Source organism: Capra hircus, chromosome 21 (genome assembly GCF_001704415.2).
Source record: "Capra hircus breed San Clemente chromosome 21, ASM170441v1, whole genome shotgun sequence".
Lineage (NCBI taxonomy): Eukaryota > Metazoa > Chordata > Mammalia > Artiodactyla > Bovidae > Capra > Capra hircus.
This window is the reverse complement of record NC_030828.1, coordinates 19,721,521-19,735,492: the sequence shown is the minus strand read 5'-3', so window position 1 is coordinate 19,735,492 and position 13,972 is coordinate 19,721,521. Positions and strand designations below refer to the sequence as shown.

At 48.3% G+C, this 13,972-nt stretch overlaps 1 protein-coding gene across 1 annotated transcript in view; it reads right to left on the bottom strand.

The window, feature by feature from the left end:
• Positions 1–13,972, bottom strand: part of ACAN (aggrecan) — a 67,761-nt gene that overhangs the window by 9,409 nt on the left and 44,380 nt on the right. The window contains exon 12 of the mRNA XM_018066613.1: positions 7,671–11,849. Within this exon, the coding sequence (XP_017922102.1) occupies positions 7,671–11,849 (4,179 nt within the window). The remainder of the gene's footprint in view (positions 1–7,670; positions 11,850–13,972) is intronic.

Below are 13,972 nucleotides of genomic sequence, written 5' to 3'. Positions count from 1 at the left end.
AAGGCGCAGAATCTGAGAAGGCTGCAGGGACTGAAACTCAAGGAACTAGTTTCCTGGGCTCAGAAGCTGTTTCGTACAGCGCCCAAGATTCACAGATGAGGAGGGAAGGAAGGGCCATAATCCTGAAGACCTGAGAGCTTGTGAGCAGCACTGGGGCAACTTAGGCCGTCGGCAGTATGGAGAGGGCGGGACAGCCTGAGTGGGGCCTTCTCTTTAGTCACTCAAGCCTGTGGTGCCTCTTCTCTTCCTCTGACTAGAAGAGCCATTCTGGCCCTAATTTGCCCCACCTCTTTCAGTGAAGGCAGTTAGAACATTGCTTATCTTCTGAAACCATGAGAACAGTTGGGCTGGGCCCTGCTGTACTTTGGGGACCCCAGACAAGGTGACAGCAAATGGAGAATGGGAAGGGCTTTGGGCAGACTATTTGAAGGAAGAGAGGAAAGAGAGGGAGCCATTATCTTCCAAGAATCTTCTCTGAGCCAGACACCATATCTCACAACCACTTATCCTCCAAGTGTCCCTATAGCATGGATATCATTGTGTCATATTATAGATAAGAAAACAAATGAAGTGACCTGCCCATGCTGGTAAGAAGGGGAGACAGACTGGAGGAGATGGAGGAGAGAATTGGACCATGAGGATGAAAGCCAGGCCTCTGTTATATGTGGAGAGAGAGAGACACTGGAGTCCTGGATCTCAGCATCTCATTATCATTTGTACCTCCCCAGCCAAGGGCTCACAGGTCATCACTGAGTAGGGACTCTGAGTCGGCTTTCCACTATTCTAACCAAAAGGGATTTTTTGTTCCTGAACAAGGCTTTCTAGTGATGTCACTAGCTAAGAACCCCTGGTGAAGGTGATGGGAATAAAGATACTTGCAAATAATCACCTTGGCCTCTGAATTGGAGAACTCAGGCCTCTACCCTGAATATATCTTGTCCAGCTGTTGCCTGGGTCAGAACTTAAGACATCCAACTTAGAGTTTCTTTTGTTTACAGAAAAAGTTGAGTGACAGGTGCTTTTACTCAAGTGATATCCAACCAAAGGGGCTGCCACTCATAAATACCATGGTATAAGTGCTACCCTTCAAGTTGTTCAGTGCACAACCTGTGTGGCTCTATATGATGACCCTGGACATGACTTTACTGAACAAGGATGTGGGGGGAGAAATCCCCTCAAGAAGCATAGAGGCAATTTCTTAGCTCGACGGATGCTCCACACCCTGCAAAGACCTAGGATCTATCAGGATGAACAGAACTGAACATATATACTTGCTTTCTGGTATATCACAATTGATAGTAGGACTATGTGTGTGTACTCAGTTGTGTCTGACTCTTTGCCATCCCATGAATTGTAGTCTGCTAGGCTCCTCTGTCCAGGGAATGCTCTAGGAAAGAACACTGGAGCAGGTTGCCATTTCCTACTCCAGGAGAAGGACTATAACAGCATATTTATCAGTTCCAATTAGCTTTAAAAATAAACATGATTAAAGTATAGTTATTTATACGGTCAAGTCTTTTATATTTTAAAGGTTGATCTTGGATGCAACTTTAATATCCTACTTCTTAAATTCAATTAGTTGCCTGTTAAAATCTGCCTGTGGACTTCTTGGTTATGTCAAGTCAAGATGTAATTTGTATCTTCACTTGTAACCCTGTATTTTTACTTGCTTTGAAAGCATTTCCCCCAATCCCCAGGGATAAGGTTTCACTGGAATTCAAACATCACCCCACTGGGGGAAGAGACAGTGTCAGATTATAGACCAGAATTTCAAATCCACAAAGGGAAAAATGTCAATAAAACAGAAAAGAGTCTGGTTAAAATTTAAGTTCATGCCCTTCTAACCATGGAGTTTAGAGAAATCCAGGCAATGCCAGTGATTGCTAGGAAATTGAATGTGAGATCTGATTTCTTAAACTTAGCTGCCCATTAGAATCATTGTGATAGCTAATTTTTAGATTAAAAAAAAATTACCAACACCTTCAGAGTCCCTCTCCAGACCAAGTGAATCAGAATTGCTCATGGTGAGGCCCAGGTATGGCACTTTTAAAAAGCATTCCAGCATTTCCCTGGTGGTACAGTAGATAAGAATTCAGCTGCCAGCACAGGGGATGTGGGTTCGATCCCTGGTCTGGGAAGATTCCATGTGCCACAGGGCAACTAAGCTGGTGTGCCACAGCTACTAAACCCATGACTACTGAGGCCTGTGTGCCTAAAGCCCATGCTCTACAAGAGAAGCCACTGCAATGAAAAGCCCAAGCACTCGAGAGTATCCCCCACTTGCCACAACTTGAGAAAGTCCATGCACAGCAACAAAAGACTCAGGGTAACCAAAAATAAATAAACAAAAATAATAAAGTATCCCAGGTGATTCTAAGGAGCTGCGAGGATTGAAACCTCAGGATCAGAAATCTAATTCCTACAGGAAATACTGTGTTAACAATAGAAGTGAGGAGAGTGCTTCTGCTTTTTAAGTTGATAGGAATAGGATAGTCTTGGGTTTATTTTTTGCTACATCTTGTGGCCTGTGGGACCTTAGTTCCCCCACCAAGTATCAAACCTGCACCTCCTGCCATGGAAGCGAAGAGTCTTATCCACTGGACTGCCAGGGAACTCTCCAGTTCAGTGCTTACTGCCAAAGAATCTGTAGCAGTAGTAGTGCTCAGCCGCTAGTCGTGTCTGACTGCGATCTCATGGACTGTAGCCCTCCCGGCTCCTCTGTCCATGGGATTTACCAGATAAGAATACTGGAGCGGGTGCCATCTCCAGTATGGCAATACTGGTTGCCAGCTCCTACTCCAGGGGATCTTCCCAACCCAAGGACTGAACCTTCATCTCCTGTGTTAGCAGGCAGATTTTTTTGATCATTGTGCCACCTGGGAAGCCTTGCTAAAGAATCTGAGTATTCATTAAGCATTTATTTTGCTGTAAAGAGTACAGATTAATAATTTATCAAGCACTTGTTTACAGAACGCTGACTAAACAAGATGACACAGATCTATAAGGCCTTCTAACAACCTGTAGTTCCTGGTTCTAGAGCCACATGACAGATGGATGCTGGACACCATCTGCAGTCCTTTTGGAAGCACCAAGTCTTGAGTTAAATTGAACAGGAGTGACTTGGGACCCCAGGGGTATTGTGGTGGGCATTGAGATGCCAGATTTTGCACGTGGATGATTCTTACTACTTGCTCTTTAGAGATGACAAAGCTTTTCATAATCAGCGGCATGAGAGACAGAAAAGGGAACCTGTGAGATGTACATGGATGATCTTAATCCTCACAGCAGTGTTTCTCCGCTCTGCCTCCACTGGAGTCACCTGGGAGTTTAAAAAACCCCAGTGCCAAGGCCACAGGACTATTCTAATCAGAGTCTGTAGGAGTGGGACCAAGGCACCAGGTCTTAAAGCAGAGAACCACCATCTTTGACCCTGTTTACAACTGAGGTAGCGAGGGCTTGTCTGTGTCTAGTTGAACCAATGCAATACTACAGCCACTCTTCATTCTGGTTCCCCTGAAATCTAGCTTCTAGCTTTTTAAGATCAACAACTGGTTGTTATGTTCAAGAGAAGGTTTCTTATTCAGCTGGATGTGTTAAGCAGTGAAGACTTCAATTCTTTTTTTTTTTTAATCACAAATTCATTTCTTGGATATTAGCACACAAATGTTTTCGATACAAAAAGTGTTAGAAATTGTTAGTCACTCAGTCGTGTCCAACTCTTTGTGACCCTATGGACTCTAGCCCACCAGGCTCCTCTGTCCAAAAAATTCTCCAAGCAAGAATACTGGAGTAGGTAGTAATTTTCTTCTCTAGGGGATTTTCTTGACTCAGGGATGAACCTGGGTCTCCTACATTGCAGGCATATTCTGTACCTTCTTTGCCACCAGGAAATTATATCCCGGAAAAAGAACTAGTAATATGCTATTAAAATAATGCCTATCAATATAATTCAAACTAAACGGCCAATTGATTAGGTAATTACTGAATAGATCTAATTTAATTGTTAATTGAAATAAGTGTTTCCTCAACTGGTCACTGTAATCATCTTTTAACCCAGTTGGTTAGTTAAGTCGCTCAGTGTGTCTGACTCTTTGCAACCCCATGGACTATATGTAGCCTGCCAGGCTTCTCAGTCCATGGAAATTTCCAGGCAAGGATACTGGAGTGGGTTGCCATTTCCTTCTCCACGGGATCTCCTGACCCAGGGATCGAATCCAGGTCTCCCGTACTGCAGGCAGATTCCTTACCGTCTGAGCCAACTGGTTGGGATATGCGTTAATTACAGAGTGTTTTGCACTTTTATCCGCCACCCTCACCACATGCACATAACAGAATAGTTTTGAAGACCTCAGTTCTTGACTGGACTTACTCAGTGGAGTTAGGCAAATTGCTTAACCTCTAGGGGCTGCACTTGCAAATGGACATGATTACCAGGCTCTCAGAGCTGCCTGGGAAGAAACTGTAGGAAGGAACGCCCATTGGAAATATACATGATTAAAGAAAAGGTGTCTTTAGAGCAGATTAGCTAAGGCCCATTGTCACCTACTTCTAATTTCAGAGGTGCCAGGATGCGAGCCTTGCTGCGTGACTTCTGATACCAGTGTTCCATTTTTGTTTCAAGTATCAGGTTGGAGAAGGAGTTGCTAAGAATGGAGAGAGGTGTCAGAAGATACTAAAAGAGGGCAAGGGGGCTCTGATCCTGGTGGCTGCCCCCATCCCAGAAGCCCTGTTGGGCCCTGAGTCTGTTCCTCACTGACCCAGGCTGGGCTGGCTGACAGAGCTGAGCTCCATAGCACTTCACCCAAGACAGGCGCCCTGCTGCTCTCCACCTGCACACCCAGACCCGGGAGTGGGGACGTGTCTGCACACCTGGCAAGACGTCTACCAGACAGTCACTTCTACTGCCAACTGAGGACTCTGTGTGCTGCAAAGCACACCAGGTCTTTCCAAGTTTTCATCAGCTAGTCTTTCCCAGGACAGAGGTAGTGCTCTGCCTTTCCCGTGGGGGTGGGAGACAGAGGGGTGTGTCTATAGCCCTGGGGTCACTATGGCTCGGTGGAAGCACTGTCCCCTTGGTAGAAAGGCCAGGACCTTCCTAGGAGAACCAACCTTCTCTGGCCACAGAGGCCTATAGTGTTCTCAGTCACAGCCCCCACATATGGGCAGAGGCTGATCCCAAAGGGGAAGAGAGTGAATAGTATATACCCTAGAGCCTGTTTGTATATATATGTATATATACATTTCCTGTGTAAGTGCCAAGTATATAGCAGGTTTATATTAAGAGTGTATATATATTAAGAGTATACAACTCATTCACAGTAATTTCCCTACATGTGAGCCTTCAAGTTGCAAACTTTCAAAGATGCGAACGTGCATGTGGTTCCAGCAAGGAAATGGAACCCGTGCCATCAGCATCAGGCATGAGTGACATGGCAGCTTGCCCTCCATCTCCTGTTGCTGACGACCCTTCATCTCTACCATCGCCCACCTCCTCTCCCTCCTCCAGTCAGTAACTCTTCTTGCCTGTTCACTCGATGCCAGCGCCTGTATGCCAGTGTTATACTTCTCAAGGTACTGTCCTGTATGATTAAAAATGTTTTCTTTGTTTTTGTGTTTGTTTTGTATGTATTATTTGTGTGAAAAGTATTATAAACCTATTACAGTACAGTACTCTATAGCCAACTGTATTAGTTGGGTACCTAGGCTAATTTTCTTGGACTTAGAACAAACTGGACTTATGAATGTGGTCTTTGTACAGAACTCATTTACCTGGAGGGGACTTGCTGTATTATTGTGCATATATATTGGTATCTATATTAATGTACCTTTGTGTAGGATATAAAGGCATTTTGCATGTGTCTTAGGAATGAAGCCCTTTAATGGAAGGCCTTGGGTCTCGGATTTCTGACTCCAGACACAAGTAGGGGTAAGGATGTGGAGGCAGTGCAGAGAGCTAATCCAAGAATCTGAGCTTGGAGGGAACTGGGTATTTCTTCCCTCAAGGGTGGTGATGTTGATGAGCTGAAATGTCCTCACGGCCACAGGCCTCTAGGTGCTCAGGGAGCGACACATAGATTATATCATCTCATTTTGGGAGCCACCTCCAGTCAGAGGATCCCCCAGGCTCCTCACTTATCTCACAAGCTGCTTGGACAAACAGAGGCCCCAGCATGGTGGGTGCTCAAGGGTGGAGCTCCGCTGGGTCATAGCTGACCTGCAGCCATGAATCCTGGAGCTGGGAGTGATGAGTTCTATCTGTGTCATCTTATTTAAGGCAAGAAAGGTACTCAAACCCCACCGAGGCCTAAGCATAGAGGGGCTTTCCCAGAGGGGTCCACTCTGCATGATGCAAGACAGCCTACCCTCAGACTTTCCCTCCCAGGGACTTCAGGGCATGACTGGCTCTCTTCAATACACTCCCTAGCTCAACATTTTTTTTAAGTCTCCAGCTTTATCCTCAAAATTCAAGCACCTTTTGGATTTTGCTCATAAAACAATCATTGGCTTGACAAAAAAAAAAAAAAAAAAAAAGAACTACTTCTCAATTTAATGACTTTTTTCTCCTAAACCATCATGCAGAACAGACCCTCTAGAAAGACATGCCATGTTTATCCTGTGGCTGCTACCCCAACATATCACTATGTACTCTCCTACGCCAGTGTGACAAGAAGCCTGCACCTCAGGTGACCTCGGACACCTCCTCCCGACCCTTCTGTCTGCACCCCCATGGCCGCCGAGGGTCCTACCTACGTTGCAGTGCTTGCCAGTGTGGCTGAGGGGCACAAGCATATGACTTGTCCCTCCGTCTCCTGGCAGGTCACAGTGCTACAGGGCTTCTCAGCACAGCAACTGGTAGAGGCTGCAACCCCCAGGGAGAGGCTGAGCATCAAGAATGTAGCTGCCTGGGGTATAGTGCAGGCTCCAAGACCTCCAGGGTGGGGCCCCAGGCCACAGAAACCCACAAGGCTGGTTTTGGGTCAACATGATTTCTGGGGACTCTCTCTCTCCTGAGCCCCTGCTTCTGGCAGGGCTGAATTTTCTGACTGGACTCTCAGTACACAGGGGGATGCAAGGGGTCCCAGAAAATAAAGGAAAACCAGAAGCTGCTAGGTTTGTGTCAAGGCGAGACCATCACCACAGTACAGAGGAGGGTTTACTTGCACAGGGTCGGGGCGAGGACCCAGGGTCCAAAGGCAGGACACAGCTGAACTGATGCATCATATTAACTTGAACTGTACAGGTTTTAACCCTGCACAAAGCAAATATTGACACATAAATGTCATCAGCAGATTCATTCTCTCTTCTCACACTCACTCCATGGGCCAGGGGCAGGAGAATAATTTCCAGCACTATCTAAACAGTACTTCTCGTGCCGAGTCCAGATAGTTGAGTTCATATATAAATGTTTGTGTGATGTAACTCTACTGTGACCGTAACAACTGTGAACCTACAAGTGTGGACTGTGTGCAAAAGGTAAATCCTCGTTCTCGACACATTTATATCTCATTTACTTTCCCCTGGTACTATTGCTGTTTTACAGATGAGGCTCAGAGAGGTTAAGAAACTCGCCTAAGCCTGCACAGCTCAGAACCTTGAGTCTACACTGCTTCCTACCATGCTACAGTCTGAATCACTCCGACCCACTTAGGGGAAAATAATTCCAACTGTACCTGTTGTGGTTGCCTCTGAATCATCTGTCCCTCCTGTGGAGGTTGGGATAGAAGCATCAGTTGAGGAGGTGGCTGTGTCGGCTGTTTGAGTCTCTTCTCCTGAGTGCACAGGGCTTGAGGATTCGATTTCTAGACGCGCCTCTGCAGGGCGCTGGGTCTGCTGAGTCCACTCGGATTCTGGGATGGTGGTGCTGATGACAATATCCAGCCCTGAGGTGTGGCCAGACAGGTCTCCGCTGGTGTCAGTCCTGTCTCCAGAAGCCAGGGGAGTGGCGGAAGGTGAGCCTGATGCCTCTACACTCACGTCAAAGGCGGTGGTTGACTCTCCACTCACTTCTGGGGTGGCCAAGCCCTCTGTGGGGCCTTCTGGAAAGGCTGAGGGGCTGCCACTTGCTCCCAGGCCTGAGGTTCCCTCCAGATCAGCTTCATGGAAGGTGGAGGTGGTTTCACTCAGGTTAGGGGACCCGGAAGCTCCTCCACGTGCCTCGGGGGCAGCAGACGCTCCCACCTCAGCCTCGGGATAGGCTGATGTCTCACCGCTGGATTCTGGGACTGGTGACGCTTCTACCCCAGATCCAGGGAACCTTGGCACATCCCCAGACACAGAGGCTTCACCACTAGATTCAAAAAGTTGGGGGGTGTATGTTATGGGGGGTCTCTGGCCCAGTTCCTGGGAAACAGTTGGTTCAGTAACACCCTCCACCAACTCAGACGTGATTAACGTAACTTCTGGAAGTCCGGAGGCCTCCCCACTGGTGCTCGTTGCTGCAGAGGATTCCCCACTTACATCAGTGGCGCCAGAAAAGTCCCCACTAAAATATGGAGTACTTGCGGGCTCCCCACGGGGCTCCACTAGTCCAGACTGAAGCCCACTTTGGTCCAAAGATCCCAAATGGTCTCCAGACATGTCTGGTGCTCCAGAAGGGGTACCGCTAAGTTCCAGAATGCCTGAAGGCCCTTCTCCTGCTTCTTGGGCAGTTGGAGCCTGGGTTACAGATTCCACCAAAGTCCTGTCTACAAAAGAGACAGTGGGGAAACCAGACGGAAGTCCACTGCTGTCATATGCTCCGGAGGGCAGGCTGCTCCCACTCGCAGCTCCGGAGGCTTCTCCACTGACCTCAGTTACTCCGCTTGGCAGGCCACTGAATTCTGGAGGTTGGGGCGTAAACCCACTGGAGTCAATTGCTCCAGAAGACAGTCCACTGACATCCACTAGCCCAGATGTGCCTGAGAGACCCGCCTCTCCTGAAGGGAGGCCACTGAGTTCCACAGATCCTAAGCCTTCTTCTTCTTTAAATGTCGTTGGGGTCACTTCAACCAAACTGGTGTCCACGAACATAATGCCAGAAGATTCACCACTGCCACTCACAGCACTGGAAACCAGGTCAGGGATCCCGGATGTTGTTCCACTGAACTCTGGCAAACCCGATGGTTGCCCACTGAGATCAGGGATCCCGGGTGCTTCTCCACTCAGGTCGGTTATGCCGAATGGTGGACCAAGGCCAGAAAGAATTCCAGAAGCTTCTCCACTGATTTCTGGTTGTCCAGAAGGCAGTCCGCTAAGCTCAGTCACGCCAGATATTTCTCCAGAAAACCCTGATGGCTGCCCACTGACCTCAAGAAGCCCGGAAGTTTCCCCACTAATGTCAGGAAACCCTGAGGGCTGTCCACTGACACCAAAGAGCCCAGAGGTTTCCCCACTGATCTCAGGAGACCCAGATGCTTGGCCACTGAGTTCAGCTCCTGAAGAGAGTCCGCTTGCTTCTCCACTAATGTCCAACTCACTGAAGGGCAGCCCAGATGTTTCTCCAGCACCGCTGATGTCAATGGTTCCCCTTCCTTCTAGTTCACCTGCTGTGGTGGCTGTGACGACTTCCACCAACGTAGTATCCACCAGAGAGACAGTTGGGAACCCAGATGGAAGTCCACTTAGATCAGGAAGGCCAGAGGATGGGCCACTTCCAAGGTCCACCCCAGAATACTCACCACTAAATCCAGAAGGAAGACCACTTGCTTCTGGAGCTTGCCCACTTCCTAAAGTTACAGAAGGTATTCTGCCAAGGTCCAAGGCTCCAGAAGCTGACCCAGTCAAGTCTTCTTTTCCAGAAGTCAACCCACTAAGATCCCCAGCTCCAGAAGCAGAGATCTCCAGACCTTCCCTTCCAGAAGGAAGTCCACTAAGGTCCCCTACTCCAGAAGCAGAAGTCTCTAGATGCTCCTCTCCTCCAGAAGGAAGTCTACTGAGGTCCTCTACTCCAGAGGCGGAGATCTCTAGATGACCTTCTCCAGAAGGAAGAACACCGAGGTCCTCTACTCCAGAGGCAGAGATCTCTAGATGACCTTCTCCAGAAGGAAGTCTACTGAGGTCCTCTACTCCAGAGGCAGAGATCTCTAGATGACCTTCTCCAGAAGGAAGAACACTGAGGTCCTCTACTCCAGAGGCAGAGATCTCTAGATGACCTTCTCCAGAAGGAAGAACACCGAGGTCCTCTACTCCAGAGGCAGAGATCTCTAGATGACCTTCTCCAGAAGGAAGTCTACTGAGGTCCTCTACTCCAGAGGCAGAGATCTCTAGATGACCTTCTCCAGAAGGAAGAACACTGAGGTCCTCTACTCCAGAGGCAGAGATCTCTAGATGACCTTCTCCAGAAGGAAGAACACCGAGGTCCTCTACTCCAGAGGCAGAGACTTCTGGACCTTCTCCAGAAGGAAGTCTACTGAGGTCCTCTACTCCAGAGGCAGAGATCTCTAGATGACCTTCTCCAGAAGGAAGAACACCGAGGTCCTCTACTCCAGAGGCAGAGATCTCTAGATGACCTTCTCCAGAAGGAAGAACACCGAGGTCCTCTACTCCAGAGGCAGAGACTTCTGGACCTTCTCCAGAAGGAAGTCTACTGAGGTCCTCTACTCCAGAGGCAGAGATCTCTAGATGACCTTCTCCAGAAGGAAGAACACCGAGGTCCTCTACTCCAGAGGCAGAGACTTCTGGACCTTCTCCAGAAGGAAATCTACTGAGGTCCTCTACTCCAGAGGCAGAGACTTCTGGACCTTCTCCAGAAGGAAGAACACCGAGGTCCTCTACTCCAGAGGCAGAGACTTCTGGACCTTCTCCAGAAGGAAGTCTGCTGAGATCCTCTACTCCAGAGGCAGAGACTTCTGGACCTTCTCCAGAAGGAAGTCTACTGAGGTCCTCTACTCCAGAAACAGAGACTTCTGGACCTTCTCCAGAAGGAATTCCACTCAGGTCTTCTACTCCAGAGGCAGAGATCTCTAGATGACCTTCTTCTCCAGAAGGAAGTCCACTGAGGTCCTCTACTCCAGAGGCAGAGATCTCTAGATGAACCTCTCCTCCAGAAGGAAGTCCACTGATGTCCTCTACTCCAGAAGCAGAAACTTCTGGGCCCTCACCCCTAGAGGGCAACCTGTCAACTTTGGGAGCACTGGTCCATGTAATTCTCTCTTCTTCCCCTGAAGGCAGTCCACTTTCCACAGGCAGGCCTGAGCCCACTGTAGGGGTGAGCCCACTGGAGTCAAAGTCTTCAGAGGGCAGTCCACTTGCACTTTCCCCTGAAGGCTGCCCACTGAAGTCTAGGTGTCCTGAAATTTCTCCACTGCCTGTGAAGTCACCACTGACTTCGGGCACCCCAGATGCCTCCCCAGAGGTTGGTAGCTCAGTCCTGCTGGGCACTGGGGCTGAAAGTGTGGATGGCTCCTCTGAGGGGAAAGGCTCCTCTGAGGGGATTGGTTTCTCTGAGGGGAATGGTTCCTCTGGGGGGAATGGCTTCTCTGAGGGGAAAGGCTCCTCTGAGGGGATTGGTTTCTCTGAGGGGAATGGTTCCTCTGGGGGGAATGGCTTCTCTGAGGGGAATGGCTCCTCTGAGGGGATTGGCTTCTCTGAGGGGAACAGTTCCTCTGGGGGAAATGGTTTTTCTGAGGGGAATGGTTCCTCTGAGGGGAATGGCTTTTCTGAGGGGAATGGCTTTTCTGAGGGGAATGGCTTCTCTGAGGGGAACAGTTCCTCTGGGGGGAATGGTTTCTCTGAGGGGAATGGTTCCTCTGGGAGGAATGGTTCCTCTGAGGGGAACGGCTTCTCTGAGGCTGAGGGCACTTCCGTTGCAGAAGGGCCTTCTGTGTGCTCCTCTGTTGCTTCTCCAGTGGGAGGCCATGTAGGAGGGATCCCTGGAGGAAAGGAAGAAGAAAGATGAGGTATGAATTTAGTAACTCTGCCCCATTTTAAGCTCATGCAGAGAAGCTGAACTCCATCTCTTCCACAGCAGGACTTTTTCATCAAGAGCTCAGAGATCTGTCTAGACATGTTGTAATGGACCCTCGCACAAACACTTGGGAGAATGGGGACCAGGAAACTCCCCACCACCCTCAGGCTCTGCTTTGTGAGACTCTAGGGGGCACCACCCATACAAGTCACAGTATGTGAGAGCCTGGCTGCTGCTGAAGGCAATCAAGGTCACCTTCTTTCAAGTGTTTCTACATTATCACCTCATTTATCTAGAACTATGATTTTTTAAGTGTGGTCTTTGGACCATCAGCACTGCATCAGCTTGGAGATGGACAGAAAAGCATTCTCAGGTCCCTCTCCAGCTCCACTGAATTAGGAATTCTGGGGAAGGACGTGGCACAATGTGTTTTAACATTTATACCCCCATGTTTGGGGCAGGACATGGCATAATGATTTTAATATTCTGACCATGCTGATAATCTTTGTAAGTGAGAATTGTGCACCAGAACTCATCCTTCTGAGGACAAGAGGGATGTTTGCAAAAATACATCAACTTTTTCCATTCTGAGACCCCTAATAGGGCTAATAGAGAGGATTTGGACAAGAGAGAGAGAGAGAAAAGGCAGAAACCCCATAACTCTAAGTAATTATGGTTACATTATTTCCTTTCTGTCCTGTTTCCTTTGGCATTGAAAAATAACTAGCTGGGATTGTACCTTGCATGTATTTTTGGGCTAATTTCCCAGGCAGAGAACCTGAGCACAGAGGGTACTGGGTCCCAGTGGTCAGGCTCACAGCCTACTCTCACTTAAAGGAGAATCCTGGATAAGGGTGGGGAGCTCAGGAACTGTGGTGGCATGCATACAAGAGGATTTTAGGTGGATATTTTTCTATGTATTTAAACACACATACACATGCGTGCATGCACGCTCTTTCACTTCAGTTGTGTCTGACTCTTTGTGACCCCATAGACTGTAGCCCGCCAGACTCCCCTGTCCATGGGATTCTCCAGGCATGGATACTGGGGTGGGTTTCCATGCCCTCCTCCAGGGGATCTTCTCAACCCAGGACTCAAACCCAGGTCTCCCACATTGCAGGCAGTTTCTTTACCACTGAGCCACCGGGGAATTTCCCCACACTCATACACATAAATATATACACACACCACAAATCAGAAAATAGCCACTTACAGATATTACATTTTTGGTTTCTTGTCAAAAGCAAGTCAATTTAAAGAAAAAGGTCCAGAGTTAACAGCAGTAGAGATGGTTCCCCATATGGCTCAAATCAGTGAGGTGGTAGGGAACTGACAAAATATTGGGAAATATTTCTGTGGGGCCACTGGAGTCCCCTCCCATGAATAACTTCTGTTACTGGCTGCCCAAGTCCTGTGCCAAGCCATACACTCATGCCCAAGAGGACTCAGTTCTTCCTGTCCTGGTGAAGGGCAAGGAAAGGGCCTGGAGCACGTGTGAATACTGGGTGAGGTCTCTGAGTGAAAATTCTACTTACTCCACTGATGCGACTTTACCTTCTGGATTTGCATTTCCAGCACCCAGAGGAGCACTTGGTGTGGCCAGATTGCTTGGAAACTGTGCACTGACTGAGTGACTGGATGAATTAGTGGGAAGTTTTGATATATCCCTGTCTTCAAATGCATGTGACCCTGGGCAAACTGACTCTGGCAGGTACACACAGGCTACTGTGCATCACTATAAATCAGCCTTACCCAAAGTGGGCCATGTTAAAAATGTTCCATGAAAAAAAAAAAAAAAGGACCCTGTGGTCACATTCATTTGGGACCCATTGAATACACTGCCCTCTCTGCTTTACAGAGCATATTAGCACATCCAAGGCTCTGAGGTCTGCAATGGCGGGGGTTGTGGGGTGGGTGCTATTAATGTTTCTGTAAGTCAGGATTTCCTAAACCTGATGCCTAGTAAATGCTTTTTCCAATAGGGTTTGGAGTCTGTGGATTTCATCCCAGCAAGTCCCATGTGATTTAATCATAACAGCTGTTGCTCAGGAAGTTCTGACTGGGGACACCTGGCCCAAAAAAAGGACC